The sequence below is a fragment of the Leucopleurus acutus genome (genome assembly GCF_964270905.1).
Source record: "Leucopleurus acutus genome assembly, chromosome: 5".
NCBI lineage: Eukaryota > Metazoa > Chordata > Mammalia > Artiodactyla > Delphinidae > Leucopleurus > Leucopleurus acutus.
In genome coordinates, this window is record NC_139147.1 from 133578028 (window position 1) to 133599294 (window position 21267).

The following is a 21267-nucleotide window of genomic DNA, read 5'->3' on the forward strand; positions in this document are numbered from 1 at the left end:
ACATAGCTCCTTATATCGGCAAAGGAGTTCAATATGGTTTAACTTTGTATAGAAGTTAGAACCAGCTATTGTTACATGTAACATTTCAGTTCAGAATTTGAACTGAAGGAAGGGAAGAAAAGTATGTGATTTTTACCCTTTCTAACAAATGTGAAAGAGTCAATTTTTATAATTTCATAATAGTGAGTTGTTTGGCATTTGTTACATGTATAGAGAGAAGACTAATAATCTATATTTATAACTAAATCATTGAAAGAGTAAAAGAGTCCCATTGACTATATTTTCTAACAGTTTCGTTTTTCTATGTCCTCTTCAGATTTGGCTTCAGGACTTTGTGCCGCTACTTTCCCCTTCCCTCCTTTTTCCCCTTCATTTTGGAAGTAAGTTTCTGTATATGTTGTAATTTTAGCTAGTTTGTTTGTTTTTTAATTAACCCTTTCTCACCCTACTCCTCACCCCCTTCCCATGGTAAATAATATAATAACCATTGAATTTTCAGAATTTAAAAGTTAACTTTTTTTTTCCATTTAAAGGTAAAAAATATTTGAAACTAGCAGAGACAAAGTGAGAGGCTTGAACCTTGGTGAGCTCTAAAATAATTAGATAAGATTACATTCATGAAAGAGAAATGTCAGTTCCCTAGAGATGCAGCTTCTGACCAGTAAACTGTAGAGATTTGTTATAAACACTGTTCCTAACCCATTAGCAACATTTTTTTTAGTTTAATAGACATTTAGTCTATCATTATATATAGTTGAACCACCTCTACACACAAAGTAATATGGTTTAAGATTTTCTGAGTGGGAAGGAATTTGGGTCCCAAAAGGTTTTTTGAGCCTGCTACATGTTTTCCGGAAATCATTTAAGTGGGCCTTTTAAAAGACCCTTGAAGAAAATACAAGGAAAATTGGTTTGCCAGAAATCCAGCAATTAGATTTCAAAATTAAACTACCTATTAAGATAGCAAACCAAGAACTGGAAAGACCTGGCGCAACTCCTCTTCCATATTTCCTACGCACTCAACTCCACCCTGGGAAACAGAAGCTCAGTCTAGGGGAAGTCATGATGCAAGCAGAATGTGGTGGTATGCCCGACCACAACCGGTGGGTGGCCTGGCACGTTTGTGGAATGGTGAGGCTCTTGGGGGTAGTTTGAGCAGGGATGAGAAAAATAACTGTAGACCACACATAAAATCGGAAACCAATTGAACTTGTATTGACACCAACTACACGACTCTTCTTAGTAGCCTTATGGGAATGGATAAAGTGATGAGCCAAGATAACACTGATTAGACTTAGCAATGTTACTTTTAAATAAAACCAACCCTATTTTCCCCAAGGTGGCTTAGATTTCATAATGGGTCACAAACTAATACTACAAATAAAACATTTAAATTTTTGATCCAAGCCCCTTCTATCCTCCCACACTTGAAAGGGACCTGATGAACACCAATTTCCCAATCCTAGCTTACAAGCCTTAGGGTTAAAAACTCCCTTCTCATTTACCTAATGTTCAATTTCCATCAGTTTCAATATACACTAGTGTAAATACCATGACTATTTTGCATGAAGTTAAGTGTTCTACAGATCAGAGCCACGGGATTGAACCAGGAACTCCCACCTTTTATGTGAGCTTCAGTGGTACCATGGAGGCCAAGGCAATTTAATTTAGGCTAACCAGGATTTGTTTCAGTTTGTAAGAGAAACATCTTGCAACAGGTTTATTCAATTATCTTAAAAAATCACGGCATTCCTTTACTTTCCGCCTTTTGGAAGCAGCAGTTACATATATGGAATAGCAGATTAAGTCTAAAAACGTGGGCCCTAGTCAACTGTATTTTTCGGCATAATGATCATGATAAACGATCATGACATCCTTCACATTCCCAAGGAAAACCCAATTTAAAGTTTGTCCTTGCCAAACTCCATAAAACAGCCACTTTAGAGTAAACCAGCAGAGCATTGCCTCACCCCAATAAAGCTGTAGTTTCATCACATGCACCAACAAATCTACACGGCTAGTTTCTGCGCTCCTCTTTTACAGAATTTTACACCTATTGTTACCAGACAGCATTTTACACATGGACATATCAACTGCCTAATAAAGCAAAAACAAAGGCATTTCCCTTATTAGAAACAAGATACACCATCACTTAAAATCTTCAAACATTATTGCACTTTACCTTTCAGAATTTGACAATGCATTCAGTGAAGCAATCTGCAGACAACTAGTTTTAACAGACAGATTAAAAAACACTTTTAATCAGACGTGGATGTCCTAAACTGTTTATTAGGTAAGAATTTTACAAACATTACTTATATTAGCGGTAGCGGTGGAGCTGGAGAGTATTGCGCCTTCTCCAGGCTGCGCGGCGAGAACCACCGATCGTGTGGTGGAACTTGTGGCCCTTGCCGAGGCCGCGGCTCTTCCTGCCTGCAGACGTCAGCCCTCGCATCTCCCTGTGCTTGTGGACTCGTTTGGTGATCCACTGGGTGTCAGGGATTCTTCTGATAGCCTTATGGAAGGGATCAATGAGGATAACCTCAAAAAATTTGCACGTAGAATCTTCACCCACCCAGTAAGAATTCAGGACCCTCAGGGCCCCACAGTGGCGTCCCGCTCGCTCCTCGGCAACAGACTGAAGGCTCCGGGCAAGTTTGAGCTGGTTGACGCCATGGTGGACAGGCTTGCAGTAGGTGGCGCCCTTCGGGACCGGGCGTTTGCGGCCACCGCGGCGCACGCGAACCCGATATATCACATAACCTTGCTTGGCCTTGTAGCCCAGCCTGCGCGCCTTGTCGGCCCGGGTGGGGCGCGGAGCCCGGTGCAGCGCCGAGAGCTGGCGGTACTGCCAGCAGCGCACCCTGAGCAGAAAGCGCATCACGTCCGACAGCTTCTTCCTCCACAGCTCCTGGATGTACTTGTAAGCGCCCATCTCGGCTCACCTGATGGCTGCCGCCAAACGGAAAGGAAGGACCCTTTCTCCTCCGTTACCAACATTTTTACTGTCTGTGAGAACTTAAGTGACAAAGTACTTCTTGGTAAATTCATGGGTCATTTGAGATGTTACTTTAGATTTTTTTCAAATAAGTAAATAATATGTAAAAAACTGGAGAAAGAAAGAATAATGCAACATGCTTGTTGATAGCAATACATTTTACATTTTAAAGATTTTAAAAAGATCTGTGACCTGTAGGATTAATTATTAGGGTGCCCTCTTTTCTCCCTTCCCCTCCTCTCCTCTTCTCTCATCATTTTAATTGTTTGGATTTTGGAGGCAGTACTGCCCCTTCTGACATGCCAAGAGCCACATGAAAGAGAAAACTCTGTGCTTTGGTTCTGGCTTTTTATTCCCACCATTGGCTCCTAATTGACTTGCCATCCTGCAATAGTACAAATCATGAATAAAAATAATTTGGATGTTTTGGAGTACATTAGGAGAACTTAATAGAGTTTTATTTCCTATCATTCCCATCATACCTGTGTTAAGATACAGGTATAAGGACAGAAATGGCTGGTGGGTTTTTTGATTTTTTAAAATTGATAAGGCAGGAAGGTTTTCACAAAAATAAGATAATTAGTGAAACTTGTATCTAGAGCACTTAATGGTCTCTGTTTTCAATTTGATTCTTGATTTCATTTTTCTCTGGATTATATTGGCCTTCTACAGCTAGTACTAAATTACTTTACAGAAATAAGCTGGTTTGTTCCTGGTGGAAAGCTACAGTGTCTCTTGAGTTCCATATTTGAACATTCTTTGTAAATAGTTGTCTGGATGGATTATGATAAAGAAGATGCTACCAATGAAATAGAAAACCAACTACATGATGTAAGACTGTGATCCTCATGACCACTCTAGAAGGTACTTCCATACATAAGTCATAAAGGTCATATTCACTGAATGCAGTGCCAATGCCCCATTTTTATGCCTGTGACTCAACAAAGGTCTTTTCAGTTTATAGAAGCAGTTTGGGATTTGTATTTACAACTTCTTTGACGGTTACCTGCATGTCCATTGCTGGCAATGGACTTTGTCATTAAAACCTGACTCCTAGGTTAAGGAGCTACAGTGTGGTTTATTCTTTACCTACTTGGATAAACTAAATTATAATAGAAATGTACTTTGGTTAATCCTGAAATGTGTCATTTTTGAATAATCTTAATCTTAAAAGCAATACAGAATTGTGATTTATTAATTTTAAATTAAAATATTCACATCTTGTTGCAAGAAAAATTATATCTGAAAAAAAAGAGAGTTTGAAAGAGCCAGAAATAATGATCCAAAATAAATTCATGCATAATGATTACAATTGCTATTATTACAATGATACCATACTTCAATTTTTTAAACTCTTAGGTAATAAAGTTAGATGAAATATAAAACCTTCAAGTAGTATATCTACATTTTCATATTCCATTATGTCTTAATTATTAATATTAATGCAATTAGTCATAAGAAATGAGAAGTCGCAGACCTACTACAGAATAGACTTGAGGACATGGGGAGGGGGAAGGGTATGCTGGGACGAAGTGAGAGAGTGGCATAGACTTATATATACTACCAAATGTAAAATAGATAGCTAGTGGGAAGTAGCCGCATAGCACAGGGAGATCAGCTCGGTGCTTTGTGACCACCTAGAGGGGTGGGATAGGGAGGGTGGGAGGGAGGGAGATGCAAGAGGGAAGAGATATGGGGATATATGTATATGTATAGCTGATTCACTTTGTTATAAATCAGAAACTAACACACCATTGTAAAGCAATTATACTCCAATAAAGATGTTAAAACAAAAAGAAATGAGAAGTATTTTTAATTAGTTGTAAATAAAGCACTAGAGCTGTTTATGGAAATCTAGTGGGAAAGTCAAAAGTTTATAAACATTTTACAGCTGTGCATATGTGTGCTATATCAATGAAGAGAAAAAGGTCTGTAGATTGACTTAGTATCTACATTACATATACTATTTCATAAGGATGTTTAAATCTAATTTAAGCTGTAGAAGGGGGGTTGAATTTAAACATGTATAGGGCTTATTGTGGAGGGAAAAAATGAAGTTATTAAATGAATTGTAAAATAGGTAGGGATTACATTGGATACTGATTTTTTTTTAATTAAAAAAAATTGTTTTGGCCACACTACACAGCATTTAGGATCTTAGTTCCCTGACCAGGGATTGAAACCATGCCCCCTGCAGTGGAAGCCCAGAGTCTTAACCACTGGACCACCAGGGAAGTCCCAGGATACCGATTCTTTACTATCTACTATTAGAAATAATTCTAGTGGGTTTGGGGTAGAGAGAGACTTCTCTCAAACTATGTTGCTCAAATAGTTATCTGAAAGATCTTTTTTTTTAAGATTAATTCGTTCAGTTATATTACTTTGCAGCCACCATAGTAACAATTGATTCAGGGAAGAATCACCAAGAGATTTTAACACCATTGGGTAAAAGTGTGTTGGGAAACATTGTTTTAACACAGTTTAAAAGTATATCCTCAAAAATTACTTATAAATTACAAAAGGCAAGAAAAGTACAATGGAGAAATGATGGACACAGCTTAATCAAGTGATCAAAATTAATATCAACAATAATAGGATAAACTAACACCGTATACCTCCTGCTGTTATGCATGAGAAAACTCAACATCACTTATATGGTAGTCCTCCCCAAAATCCATGACCTAAATCTAATGAGGAAACAATCATATAAACCAAAACTTGGGGACAGTCTAAAAAACAACAGGCCTGTGCTCCTCAAAAATATGAATTTCATGAAAAACAAAGAAAAACTGAAGAACTGAGACAAACACTCTAACAAGACATGACAGCTCAAGGCAGTGCATGATCTTGGCTTGGGAAAAAATGTTATAAAAGACATTAAGACAATAGGTAAAATTTTAATATGGGCTGAATATTATATAATTATTCTGTATCAATGTTAAATTTCCTGATTTCAATCATTGTATTATAGTCACATAAGAGAATGTCATTGTTATTAATAAATACACACAATACATTATGGGCCAGAGGGTCTTGAGGTCAGCAACTTGCAAATATTCAGCAGAATTATAATAATTCAGAGAGAGAGAGAGGGAGGAATAAAACATTGCAATACTCTTGCAACTTTTTATCTGGTGTCTACTGCTTGCCAGACAATATGTCAGGCACTAGAAATAACAGATTAATGAAATATTTCTTTTCCTCAGAGGACTTGGAGCTCTCATGGAGAGAAAGACATAGATATGCTGCATAATCATGGGGTGAGCAAAATAATATTGAAATCTACACAAGGTCCTGAGGAGCACAATGGGGAGCACCTCTCTGCACTTGGTTGAAGGCTTCACAGAGCAGATGACGTTGGAGTTGGGACTCAGAGGATGAGGAGAAATTTGTAAGTGAACAAGAGGAGAAAGGGGGTTCCAGGCAGAATGACAGCATGTGCAAGAGCACAGGAGAGGTATTAGGCACCCCAAATAGAATCCATCCAAGGCCTCAAGAGCCTACGTTTGGCATGCAGAGGACTTGGTTAAGCCTGCTTTGGTGCTCACAAGGCAAGCTGTATGAGCTCTTAAGGTATGATGAGTCTAATGGCGACCTTGCTTTTCTGAAATGCCTGAACTAAGAGGGAGGAATAGAAAAGGGGACCTAGGCAGAGTTTCTCCACCTTCAACCATAAACCTCTTTAACTCCATTTAATTTGACCAACATTGCTTTGTATACCAGTGTCCAAGGTTTCTGTTCTTCCTCTGTGGACTATTCAACAAGAAAATGGAAAGATGCCATCACTAATGTTCTATGCCGGGGCTCTCAGACTTGAGCATTGCATCAGAATCACCCAGAAGACCTGTCAAAACCCAGCTTCTGAAGCCCACCTCCAGAGGTTATGATTCAGTAGGTCTGGGGTGGGACCTGAGAATTTACCTGCTGAGCTGATCCAAGGAACCACATTTTAAAAAACATTCTTTGGGGCTTCCCTGGTGGCGCAGTGGTTGAGAATCTGCCTGCCAATGCAGGGGAGATGAGTTCGAGCCCTGGTCTGGGAAGATCCCACATGCTGCAGAGCAACTGGGCCCGTGAGCCACAATTACTGAGCCTGTGCGTCTGGAGCCTGTGCTCCACAGAGAACAAAAGAGGCAGCGATAGTGAGAGGCCCACACATGGCGATGAAGAGTGGACCCCGCTTGCCACAACTAGAGAAAGCCCTCGCACAGAAACGACAACACAGCCATATATTAATTAATTAATTTTAAAAATTAAAAAAAAAGAATTCTTTGGAGAGACCTTCAAGATGACAGAGGAGTAAGACGTGAAGATCACATTCCTCCCCACAAATACATCAGAAATACATCTACATGTAGAACAACTCCTGCAGAACACCTACTGAATGCTGGCAGAAGACAGACCTCCCAAAAGGCAAGAAACTCCCCACGTACCTAGGTAGGGCAAAAGAATAAACAGAGACAAAAGGATAGGGACGGGACCTGCACCTCTGGGAGGGAGCTGTGAAGGAGGAAAGGTTTCCACACACTAGGAAGCCCCTTCACTGTCAGAGATGGAGGGTGGCGGTGGGGAAGCTTCTGAGCCACAGAGCAGAGCGCAGTAACAGGGGTGCGGAGGGCAAAGCGGAGAGATTCCCGCACAGAGGATCGGTGCCGACTGGCACTCACCAGCCCGAGAGGCTTGTCTGCTCACCCGCCAGGGCGGACAGGGGCTGGGAGCTGAGGCTCGGGCTTTGAAGGTCGGATCCCAGGGAGAGGACTGGAGTTGGCTGCATGAACACAGCCTGAACGGGGCTAGTGCACCACAGCTAACCAAGAGGGAGTCCGGGGAAAAGTCTGGACCTGCCAAAGAGGCAAGAGACCAGTGTTTCGGAGTGCGCGAGGAGACGGGATTCAGAGCACCACCTAAACGAGCTCCAGAGACAGGCATGAGCCGCGGCTATCACTGCATACACCAGAGATGGGTGTGAGACACTAAGGCTGCTGCTGCAGCCACCAAGAAGCCTGTGTGCAAGCACAGGTCACTGTCCCCTCTCAGGATCCTGTGCAGCCCGTCACCTCCCCTCCCGGGAGCCTGTGCAGCCTGCCACAGCCAGGGTCCCGTGATTCAGGGACAACTTCCCCGAGAGAACACAATGCCCGCCTCAAGCTGGTGCAATGTCATACTGGCCTCTGCTGCCACAGCCTCTCCCTACACTCCATACCCTTCCCTCCCCCTGTCCTGAGTGAGCCAAAGCCCCCTAATCAGCTGCTACTTTAACTCCGTCCTGTCTGGGTGAAGAACAGACACCCTCAGGAGACCTACACTCAGAGGCAGGGCCAAATCCAAAGCTGAACCCCAGGAGCTGTGCAAACAAAGAAGAGAAAGGGAAATTTCTCCCAGCAGCCACAGAAGCAGAGGATTCAATCTCCACAATCAACGAGATGTACCCGGCATCTCTGGAATACCTGAATAGACAACGAATCATCCCAAACTTGAAGCAGTGAACTTTGGGAGCAACTATAGACTTGGGGTTTGCTTTCTGCATCCAATTTTTTTCTGGCTTTATGTTTATCTTACTTTAGTATTTAGAGTTTATTGCCATTGGTAGATTTGTTTATTGATTTGGTTGCTCTCTCTCGTTTTTTTTATATAGATTTTTTTTCCTTTTTCTCTTTTGGTGAGTGTGCATGTGTATGCTTCTTTGTGTGATTTTGTCTATATAGCTTTGCTTTTACTATTTGTCCTAGGGTTCTGTCTGTTCCTTTTTTGTTTTCTTTTGTTTTGTTTTTTACAATAGTTTTTAATGCTTCTTAGCATTGGTGGATCTGTTTTTTGGTTTCATTGCTCTCTTCTTTCTTTCTTTTTTTTCCCCTTTTTTTTATTGCTTTTTAAGTTTTTTATTTTAAGAACTTTATTTAATTAATTTATTGATTTTTCTTTCTTTCTTTCTTATTTCTCCCCTTTTTTCTGAGCCACGTGGCAGACAGGGGTCTTTGTGCTCCAGCCAGGTGTCAGGTCTGTGCCTCTGAGGTGGGAGAGCCGAGTTCAGCACATTGGTCCACCAGAGACCTCCCAGCTCCACATAATATCAAACAGCGAAAATCTCCCAGATATCTCCATCTCAATGCTAAGACCCAGCTCCACTCAACGAGCAGCAAGCTACAGTGCTAGACACCGTATGCCAAACAATTAGCAAGATAGGAATAAAACCCAACCCATTAGTACAGAGACTGCTTAAAATCAAAATAAGGTCACAGACACCCCAAAACACACCACCAGACATGGTCCTGTCTACTGGAAAGAGAAGATCCAGCCTCATCAGCCAGAACACAGGCACCAGTCCCCTCCACCAGGAATCCTACACAACCAACTGAATGAACTTTACCCACTGGAGGCAATCACCAAAAACAATGGGAACTACGAACCTGCAGCCTGTGAAAAGGAGACCCCAAACAGAGTAAGTAAAGCAAAATGAGAAGACAGAGAAACACACAGCAGATGAAGGAGCAAGGTAAAAACCCAACAGAACAAACAAATAAAGAGGAAATAGGCAGTCTACCTGGAAAAGAATTCAGAGTACTGATAGTGAACATGATCCAAAACCTTGGAAATAGAATGCAGAAAATAAAAGCAACATTGAACAAGGACCTAGAAGAACTAAAGAGCAAACAAACAATGATGAACAACACAATAATGAAATTAAAAATTCTCTAGAAGGAATCAATAGCAGAATAACTGAGGCAGAAGAACACATAAGTGACCTGGAAGATAAAATAGTGGAAATAACTACTGCAGAGCAGAAAAAAGAATAAGGAATGTAAAAGATTGAGGACAGCTTCAGAGACCTCTGAAACAACAGTAATATACCAACATTCGAATTATAGGGGTCCAAGAAGAAGAAGAGAAAAAGAAAGGAACTGAGAAAATATTTGAAGAGACTATAATTGAAAACTTCCCTAATATGGGAAAGGAAATAGTCAATCAAGTCCACAAAGTGCAGAGAGTCCCATACAGGATAAATCCATGGAGAAACATGCCAAGACACATATTAATCAAACTATCAAAAATTAAATACAAAGAAAAAATATTAAAAGCAGCAAGTGAAAAACAACCAATAGCATACAAGGAAATCCCCATAAGGTTAACAGCTGATCTTTCAGCAGAAACTCTGCAAACCAGAAGGGAGTAGCAGGACATATTTAAAGTGATGAAAGGGAAAAAACTACAGTTAAGTTAGTCTACACAGCAAGGCTCTCATTCAGATTTGACAGAGAAATTAAAACATTTACAGACAAGCAAAAGCTAGGAGAATTCGACACCACCAAACCAGCTTTACAACAACTGCTAAAGGAACTGCTCTAGGCAGGAAACACAAAAGAAGGAAAATACCTACAATAACAAACTCAAAACAATTAAGAAAATGGTAATAGGAATATACATATTGATACCTACCTTAAATGTAAATGGGTTAGATGATCCAATCAAAAGACGTAGACTGGCTGAACGAATACGAAAACAAGACCGCTATATATGCTGTCTACAAGAGACCCACTTCAGACTTAGGGACACATACAGACAGAAATTGAGGGGATGGAAAAAGATATTCCATGCAAATGGAAATCAAAAGAAAGCTAGAGTAACAATTCTCATATCAGACAAAATACACTTTAAAATAAAGACTATTACAAGAGACAAAGAAGGACACTACATAATGATCAAGGGATCAATCCAAGAAGAAGATATAACAATTGTGAATATTTATGCACCCAACATAGGAGCACCTCAATACATAAAGCAAATGCTAGCAGCCATAAAAGGGGAAATCGACAGTAACACAATTATAGTAGAGGACTTTAACACCCCCTTGCACCAATGGACAGATAATCCAAAATGAAAATAAATAAGGAAACACAAGCTTTAAATGATACATTAAACGAGATGGACTCAATTGATATTTATAAGACATTCCAGCTGAAAACAACAGAATACACTTCTCATGTGCTCATGGAACATTGGCCAAGATAGATCATATCTTGGGTCACAAATCAAGCCTTGGTAAATTTAAGAAAATTGAAATTGTATCAAGTATCTTTTCTGACCACAATGCTATGAGACTAGATATCAGTTAAAGGAAAAGTCTGTAAAAAATACAAACACATGGAAGCTAAACAATACACTACTAAATAACCAAGAGATCACTGAAGAAATCAAAGAGGAAATCAAAAAATACATAGAAACAAATGACAATGAAAACAGGACAACTCAAAACCTATGGGATGCAGCAAAAGCAGTTCTAAGAGGGAAGTTCATAGCAGAACAATCCAACATCAAGAAACAGAAACATCTCAAATAAACAACCTAACCTTACACCTAAAGCAATTAGAGAAAGAAGAACAAAAAAAACCAAAGTTATCAGAAGGAAAGAAATCGTAAAGATCAGAAATAAATGAAAAAGAAATGAAAGAAACAATAGCAAAGATAAATAAAACCAAAAGCTGCTTCTTTAAGAAGGTAAACAAAATTGATACACCATTAGCCAGACTCATCAAAAAAAAAGGGAGAAGACTCAAATCAACAGAATTAGAAAGAAAAAGGAGAGGTAACAGCTGACAATGCAGAAATAAAAAGGATCATAAGAGATTACTACAGACAACTATATGCCAATAAAATGAACAATCTGGAAGAAATGGACAAATTCTTAGAAAAGCACAACCTTCCGAGACTGAAGCAGGAAGAAACAGAAAATATAAACAGACCAATCACAGGCACTGAAATTGAGACGGTGATTAAAAATCTTCCAATAAACAAAAGCCCAGTGCCAGATTGCTTCATAGGCGAATTCCACCAAACATTTACAAAAGAGCTAACACCTATCCTTCTCAAACTCTTCCAAAATATAGCAGAGGGAGGAACACTCCCAAACTCATTCTACGAGGCCACTATCACCCTGATAACAAAAGCAGACAAAGATACCACAAAGAAAGTATACTATAGGCCAATATCACTGAGGAGCATACATGCAAAAATCCTCAACAAAATACTAGCAAACAGAATACAACAGCACATTAAAACATCATACACCATGATCACATGGGGTTTATCCCAGGAATGCCAAGATTCTTCAATATATGCAAATGAATCAATGTGATACACCTTTTTACCAAATTGAAGGAGAAAAACAATATGATAATCTCAATAGATGCAGAAAAAGCTATTGACAAAATTCAACACCCATTTATGGTAAAAATAAAAACCCTTCAGAAAGTAGGCATAGAGGGAACTTACCTCAACATAATAAAGACCATATATGGCACACCCACAGCCAACATCATTCTCAATGGTGAAAAACTGAAACCATTTCCTCTAAGATCAGGAACAAGACAAGCTTGTGCACTCTCACCATTATTATTCAACATAGTCTTTGAAGTTTTAGCCACAGCAATCAGAGAAGGAAAAGAAATAAAAGAAATCCAAATCGGAAAAGAAGTAAAACCACTACTGTTTGCAGATGACATGGTACTATACATAGAGAATCCTAAAGATGCTACCAGAACACTACTAGATCTAATCAATGAATTTGGTAAAGTAGCAAGATACAAATTAATGCACAGAAATCTCATTTATTCCTATACACTAATGATGAAAAATCTTAAAGAGAAATTAAGGAAACACTCCCATTTACCATTGTAACAAAAAGGATAAAATAACTAGCAATAAACCTACCTAAGGAGACAAAAGACCTGTATGAAGAAAACTATGACACTGATAAAAGAAATTAAGAATGATACAAACAGAGGGAGAGATAAACCATGTTCTTGGATTGGAAGAATCAACATTGTGAAAATGACTATACTACCCAAAGCAATCTACAGATTCAATGCAATCCCTATCAAACTACCAATGGCATTTTTCACAGACTACAACAAAAAATTTCACAATTTGTATGGAAACACAAAAGCAATCTTGAGAAAGAAAACTGGAGTGGGAGCAATCAGGCTTCTGGACTTCAGACTATACTACAAATCTACAGTAATCAAGACAGTATGGTACTGGCACAAAAACAGAAATATAGATCAATGGAACCTGATAGAAAGTCCAGAGATAAACCCATGCACATATGGTCACTTTATTTTTGATAAAGGAGGCAAGAATACACAATACAATGTGTATTGTACACAACAGTACACAACAACAATACACAACACAATACACAATACAATGGAGAAAAGACAGCCTCTTCAGTAAGTGGTGCTGGTAAAACTGGACACCTATATGTAAAAGAATGAAATTAGAACACTCCCTAACATCATACACAAAAATAAACTCAAAATGGATTAAAGACCTAAATGTAAGGCCAGGCACTATAAAACTCTTTGAGGAAAACATAGGCAGAACACTCCATGACGTAAATCACAGCAAGATCCTTTTTGACCCACCTCTTAGAGAAATGGAAACAAAAACAAAAATAAACAAATGGGACCTAATGAAACTTAAAAGCTTTTGCACAGCAAAGGAAACCATAAACAAGACAAAAAGACAACCCTCAGAATGGGAGAAAACATTTCAAATGAAGCAACTGACAAAGGATTAATTTCCAAAATTTACAAGCAGCTCGTGCAGTTCAATATCAAAAAAAACAAACAACCCAGGCTTCCCTGGTGGCGCAGTCGTTGAGAGTCTGCCTGCCGATGCAAGGGACACAGGTTCGTGCCCCGGTCCGGGAAGATCCCTCATGCCCCACAGCGGCTAGGCCGGTGAGCCATGGCCACTGAGCCTACACGACCGGAGCCTGTGCTCTGCAACAGGAGAGGCCACAACAGTGAGAGGCCTGCATACCACCAAAAATAACCAACAACAACAACAAACCACCCAATCCAAACATGGACAGAAGACTGAAACAGACATTTCTCCAGAGAAGATATACAGATTGCCAACAAACACATTAAAGAATGCTCAACATCACTAATCATTACAGAAATGCAAATCAAAACTGCAATGAGGTATCACCTCACACCAGTCAAAATGGTCATCATCAAAAAATCTACAAACAATAAATGCTGGAGAGAGTGTGGAGAAAAGGGAACCCTCTAGCACTGTTGGTGGAAATGTAAATTGTTACAGCCACTATGGAGAACAGCATGGAGGTTCCTTAAAAAACTAAACATAGAACTACCATATGACCCAGCAAGCCCACTACTGGGCATATACCCTGAGAAAACCATAATTCAAAAAGAGTCATGTACCACAATGTTCATTGCAGCTCTATTTACAATAGCCAGGATGTGGAAGCAACCTAAGTGTCCATTGACAGATGAATGGATAAAGAAGATGTGGCACACATATGCAATGGAATATTACTCAGCCATAAAAGAAACGAAATTGAGTTATTTGTAGCGAGGTTGATGGACCTAGAGTCTGTCATACAGAGTGAAGTCAGAAAGGGAAAAATAAATACCATACGCTAACACATATATATGGAATCTAAAAATAAAGCAGGTTCTGAAGAACCTAGGGTCAGGAGAGGAATAGAGACGCAGACGTAGAGAATGGACTTAAGGACATGGGGAGGGGGAAGGGTATGCTGGGACAAAGTGAGAGAGTGGCATGGACATATATACACTACGAAATGTAAAATAGATAGCTAGTGGGAAGCAGCCGCATAGCACAGGGAGATCAGCTCAGTGCTTTGTGACCGCCTAGAGGGGTGGGATAGGGAGGGGTGGGAGGGAGACGCAAGAGGGAAGAAATATGGTGGTATATGTATATGTATAGCTGATACACTTTGTTATAAAGCAGAAACTAACACACCATTGTAAAGCTATTATACTCCAATAAAGATGTTAAAAAAATAAAAATAAAACCCATCCTCTATACATTCAGCATGCAATGGTTCCCACTCAGGTAGACATCTGCTCCATTTACCTTCAACAGCATTTCTAGCTCCAGGTGGAGAAAATCAAGTGTCTACTATCAACTACTTGGGGAAAGGGAAGAGAAGACCAATTAAAGAATGTTTTGTTTGTATATACATGACTGAGAGGTAAGCAAAAGCTTCAAAATATTTGGATGAAAGACCCAATGCTAATGTGCAAGGTTAAGTTAACGCATTTTTTTTCAGTTTGATTTCTAATATACTTTATCCTCTGAAGTCCAGAGATATGTTCCCTTTTAATTTTTTTTCCAGTCACTTAAGCACGGTTATTTTAAGCACTGTATTTTTGGCTTTCTCACAAGACAGTCCTGCAGTGTATCACATCTGGGCAACAGGAAGCTCCAGAAGACAAACAACTGGGGGACATGAACAGATTCTTCTGTACACATCACAGTAGAATCCACACAGCCTGTTTGACAGTTGAAATAAAACTAAAGGTTAGCCTTTAACCTATTGTATAAACATTAACATTTGCTTCCCGTATCCATTCACAAGTCTTATGACAGCTTGGATATACATATAAAACTTCGTTGTAGACTATTTGAGGGAGGATGTACCAAACACTTCAATGGCAATTAATGTGTCATCAGGCTTGGAAAAAAAATAATAAGATGCAGAATCACGCAGCATTCCTCCAGGGAGGGTTAAGGATTACAATACCGGAGTTCAGCAGAGCTCTGTACAATGCAATAAATGGGGCTGTTGGCCGTGATACTCCCATCACGGCCTAATTAGAAGACTAGCACACAATTAATTTGGAAGGTGTTTAAAATTTTGGAACTGAACAAAATCTCAGTTGTTGGGAAGTTTTCAAGTAGTTTCCCATAAAGCCTGGTTCATACCTCAACTATGCCATTAACCATATTGCTTGTCATCCGCTTGATTGTTTATTTCCCTCACCGGGCTCTGAACACACAGAAGGTGGAGCTTCTGTCTGGGAAATGTTTGTAGTGTTGGGTACATTGAAGCCAACTAATAGATCTTTTCCTTTTTTGATCATTATATAAAAGATTGAACAAACTTCTAAATGATTCAATTTATGTGGGATCCCCCCAAACCGGGGCACGAACCCATGTCCCCTGAATCGGCAGGCGGACTCCCAACCACTGCGCCACCAGGGAAGGCCCCCTGCTACATTCTTGTCTCATGGCTTCCTGTAGTCTTTTGAACTCTCTAAGGCTCAGTTCTTCTCAACATAAAATAGAGACCACTTGCCATCACCACTTGGCAGAGCTACGGTGAGGTCGGCATAAGCTAATGGGAAAGGAAGAACTTTGTAAAAAGCCATAATATTTAAGAGGATACCATCACCATTGTCAAGCAATAATGTATGGAACAAAATCCTCTAAATTTAGTCCTTTCTCATTGACGGAACCAAACCTCAGCATTTTTTTTATTCCAGGAGAGGTGCTTTGCTTGAATCAAGGGGCTGTGACTGCATATTTGTTTCATTAAGCCTAGGAAATAACCATGCTATGATGAAAGTGATATTTTGGATTATAGCAGACTTTTACAGCAATGAGAGAAGACTCCCTAAATCAAAGGAGTGGGGCACCAGGTGTGACAGCAAGCTTGTGGCAGTGTGGCATCTAGCTTTTCTAGATGAGAAAAGCTCTTTTAAACTAGCTGTCTATGCTCTTTGAGCTAAATGTTTTCCTTTTGCCCCCAGGACTTCAGCTTAAAATCATTAAGTGCCATTAAACTGTTCTTTGTATCTTTTCTAAATATCTTAAATAGTTTATAATAAAATTTTTTAAGACAAATTGAAAAAAACCCACTAAATGCAGCAACGCTAACCTATCCAGCCCTCAGAAAGATAAAGCTATTTCTTTACGGATTGTGGTATGCATTGGCTAGGCTACAGAACTTTCTAAAGATTACTTAATTACAATCTGCAGATTCAGAATATTCACTTACTCCTTCCCTCTTCCTAGAAATCTGCACACCATTCCTCAGCCCCAATACACGTGCACACGTGCACACACATGCATGCAAACACACACACCTGGCAGTCTCTTATTCATCTTTCAAAACCCAGCTCAAATGTCACCTCCCTGACTCCAGCCTGCTGGCAAATCACTCCCTCTTCTGTGCTCCCTCTCTGAACTTTGTCCACTTATTTCAATAAGTAACTGGGATTTGTTAAGACTGTGTCTTCATCACTTATACACACTCAGCACCTAGAACAGTTCCCATCTTGCCTCTTTCCTTTTTTTCTCCCTTCTTTTCCTCTTCCTCCCTTCCTTCATTTCTCCCAGTTCATGCACCTGTAGCCTGGGAACATAGCCCCAAACCATGGAGTCCTCATTAACTCCTCTCCCATATGCCCACCCCAAATCCAAACTGTCAGGAAATCCTCTCAGCTCTGCCTCTAAAGCTGCATATTCAGAAACTGATCCTCTCTCCAGCCCTACTGCAAACAGCCTGGGTTGAGCCTCTGTCATCTTTCTTTCTTGATTACTGCAACCTTCACGGGTGTCCCTTTTAACCTCTCTCCCTGAAGTCAAATCTCAACATATATCCAGGGAAATCCTTTGAAAACCTAAGTCACCTCTGCTCAAATCCTTCCAATGGCTCCCTGGTTCACTCAGAGAGAATGTTCTATACACAGATTCAGAGGCAGTCTTGGGTAGATTGGTGCCCCCTAGGCGTGTGTGTGTGGGGGGGGGGGGGGGGGTACACGGGCCTCTCACTGCTGTGGCCTCTCCTGTTGCGGAACATAGGCTCCGGACGCGCAGGCTCAGCGGCCATGGCTCACAGGCCCAGCCACTCCGCGGCATGTGGGATCTTCCTGGACCAGGGCACGAACCCGTGTCCCCTGCATCGGCAGGTGGACTCTCAACCAATGCACCACCAGGGAAGCCCAAGGCCATTATTTTTTGATACATGGAGGACCAAGCCACCTGGGTTCACTTTTACATTTTAGTGACAATTATATTTTTAACTCATTTGTATTAAAAATATAATCAGAACAAAGAGCATAAAAGTAAACATTTGGCAAATTTTGTAGAATGAGTAAAACCAGATCATGGGCACAGTATTTGAAGGGGTCTTGGTGTAAGACCTCTGAGAACTCGTGACTGAACTGGTCTGAGAATGCAACCCATGACCAAGGTGGGGACAGAGGTGGTGGGAACGGTGAATCTTTCAAAATGCACAGCCACAAAGACTCATTTAGATCGTGAATTGCTCAAACATAAGGAACAAGTTTAGGTTGGAGTATTTGGACAAAACATGATCTTTTTTAAGAAGTCATTGTGTCTTCAGGCTCAGGATATTTTAGGCCAACGTATCAGGTAGACAATATTCATCATTTTACTTCCTAATGACTCTGTAATATGCCATACCTGCTGTTTCTGCAAAACATGTACACAGGGCCTCATCACTCTTGGCCAGTGGCAGAATAAACACATCCATAGACCTTTCAGTATCCATTCTTTCTTTTTTTTATATATATTTATTTATTTACTTATTTATTTGGTTGCACCAGTTCTGAGTTGCAGCACGTGGGATCTTCGTTGCGGCAAAGCAAGCTCTTAGTTGCAGCATGTGGGATCTAGTTCTCTCACCAGGGATAGAACCCGTGCCCCCTGCATTGGGAGCATGGAGAGTCTTAGTCCCTGGACCACCAGGTAAATCCCCTCAGTGTCCATTCTTATGAGTCAGAAACTACCAGACAGAGTTCTCTGATGGCCTGGGGGCTACACACTCAGGGGCCAAAACAAAAAAAGAATCCTTCTCTATTTTGTATGCCCCGGGCTTGTTTCTTAGTCTCTGAAGATCCATATAAAAGAGAATAAAAATGTGATCGATTTTTCCCCTGTAGATCTTGTGGAATAATTCTCAGCCAATATTTAATTTTTTCACCCCACACCTAGTAGTCTTCACCATCCCTATGTTTATTCAGCGAATTTAAATGTAGACATAGCCCCAGTTATCTAAAAATTGCACACAAAATCTAATCCCGATCAATTTAATAAGAACTGTTCTTGAAGTTCTTTATAAAAATAAACATTTTCTTGAACTCTATTAAATTATATGCATACTGAAGTATTTAGGGAATAGTGTACTGATGTCTATAATTTACTTTAAAATGAATTTTAAAAAGATGGGTTAGAGCTTCCCTGGTGGCGCAGTGGTTGAGAGTCCGCCTGCCGATGCAGGGGACACGGCTTCGTGCCCCGGTCCGGGAAGATCCCACATGCCGCGGAGCGGCTGGGCCCGTGAGCCATGGCCGCTGGGCCTGAGCGACCGGAGCCTGTGCTCCGCAACGGGAGAGGCCACAACAGTGAGAGGCCCGCATACCGCAAAAATAATAATAAGAATAATAAATAAATAAATAAAAAGATAGATTAATGGGTGGGTAGAGGGATGGATATGTGGTTAAATAACTATATTAAAATGTTAATGGTGAATCTCGGTGATAAGTATATATGTATTCTCTGCACCAGAGGCCTGTTAGTAATTTATATATTGCATGACATTTCCTATTTGAGTTTGCCATGTAGGATCATTTTTAATTTCGTGGTAACTGACAGTCCTAATAGCCCAGCTAATTTGTAACTAACAATATTGCTGTGTAATAGGAAAAAATGGTGTTTGCGTTTGAATTTTTAAAATTTTGCTATATGTTTGAAATTTTTCATAAAAACTCTAATCACCATAAAAAAGAATGAAACAACACCATTTGCAGCAACATGGATGGACCTAGAGATGATCATACTAAGTGAAGTAAGTCAGACACAGAAAGACAAATATCATATGATATCACTTATATGTGGAATCTTAAAAAAAAAAAAGATACAAATGAACTTATTTAAAAACAGAGAGGAAGGAATCAAACCCCCAAGATGGCGGCGGCATCGGAGGAGCGGATGGCTGAGGAAGGAGGCGGTGGCCACGGCGACTGCGGCTCCCCTTCCGCCATCGGCTCTACCCAGCGACTGCCCTCACCGACCCCGCCCGTCCCAGCCCCTGCAGCCGGGGTCGCAGGCGCCCCCAGCCTCGGCGCTGGCTCCGGACCAGCTGCCTCAAAACAACATGCTCATGGCGCTGTCCATCGTAGCCATCGAAAACATCCCCAGCTTTATGTCCCAGGATGAAATTAGCCAGCTCCACCTGGTTTGTAAAAGAATGGACTTGGTCTGCCAGAGAATGTTGAATCAGGGATTTCTAAAAGTGGAGAGGTACCATAATCCATGTCAGAAACAAGTTAAAGTACAACTCCCAAGGAGAGAGTCAGAAAGGAGAAACCGTTCATTAGCTCCTCATGCAGACATCCTCGCTGCCGTTGAAACAAAGCTGTCTCTCTTAAATGTGACTTTCATGAAGCATGTGGACTCCAATCTCTGTTGCTTCATCCCAGGAAAGGTGATTGATGAGATTTATCATGTGTTGAGATATGTCCATTCTATCAGAGCCCCTCAGCGAGCTCATGAAGTACTTCAAGAGTTAAGGGATATTTCCTCCATGGCAACAGAATACTTTGATGAAAAGATTGTTCCAGTTCTAAAGAGGAAATTACCAGGATCAGATGTATCTGGAAGGCTCATGGGCTCTCCTCCAGTTCCAGGACCTTCTGTAGCCCTGGCAACAATGCAACTCTTCTCCAAGCAAAACCCTTCAAGACAACAGGTTACCAAACTCCAGCAGCAGGTTAAGACAAATGGTGCTGGGGTGACTGTTCTCAGGCGTGAAATTTCTGAGCTTCGCACCAAAGAGCAAGAACAGCAGAAACAGCTTCAAGACCAGGACCAGAAACTGCTAGAGCAGACCCAGATCATAGGTGAACAGAACGCACGGTTGGCAGAGCTGGAAAGCAAACTGTGAGAAGTAATGGAAAGTGCAGTAGGAGACTCCTCAGGGTCTGAGCAGAATGAAGAGTCTCCTTGGAAATGAAAAAAGGCCACAGAAGCCATAGACTCTTCTTAGGAAATCTAAACATCTCCGAAATAGAAACCAGAATGTGCTTCTAGCTCCAGAGGAAGCCCTGACTTCATAGCTTGAGCAGTTCTGCATATCAGGACACTGTGAGCAACATGGTGCCCCTTAGCTCTAGGCTTTCAGAACACAACATAAACTTGAACTCTCATGGTTGGGACAGTCTTTTCCTGCTTCTCCTGGTTGAACTGATGCACAGAATCCTTTTATTTTGCAATAGATTTGTACTAACCAGACCTATCCTATCAGGTTTTGAGAAGTTAATTTTATTTCTGTGCAGATAATGTTTAAAGCAAGTTTATTTGTTTCTGCATATATGCACATTACATAAGGATCTTAAACCAGTCTTGACAGACTAGAAGTTAAGTTTAATACATAAAATGTCCTGTTCACTTGAAAGAAAAGACCTACTTTT

At 40.5% G+C, this 21267-nt stretch overlaps 1 protein-coding gene and 1 pseudogene across 2 annotated transcripts; one reads left to right on the plus strand and one right to left on the minus strand.

Annotated features, from left to right (window-relative positions):
• Positions 1-2269: 2269 nt before the first annotated feature.
• LOC309961879 (large ribosomal subunit protein eL15-like) lies at positions 2270-2953 on the minus strand. Its single transcript, XM_082839362.1, has one exon. It carries the CDS (start codon positions 2933-2935, stop codon positions 2321-2323), a length of 615 nt encoding a protein of 204 aa, XP_082695488.1. The 5' UTR covers positions 2936-2953; the 3' UTR covers positions 2270-2320.
• Positions 2954-19580: 16627 nt separating this feature from the next.
• Positions 19581-20913, plus strand: LOC309962540 (F-box only protein 28-like; annotated as a pseudogene). Its single transcript has one exon. The product of its transcript is annotated as an F-box only protein 28-like (transcript).
• The last annotated feature ends 354 nt before the right edge of the window (positions 20914-21267 follow it).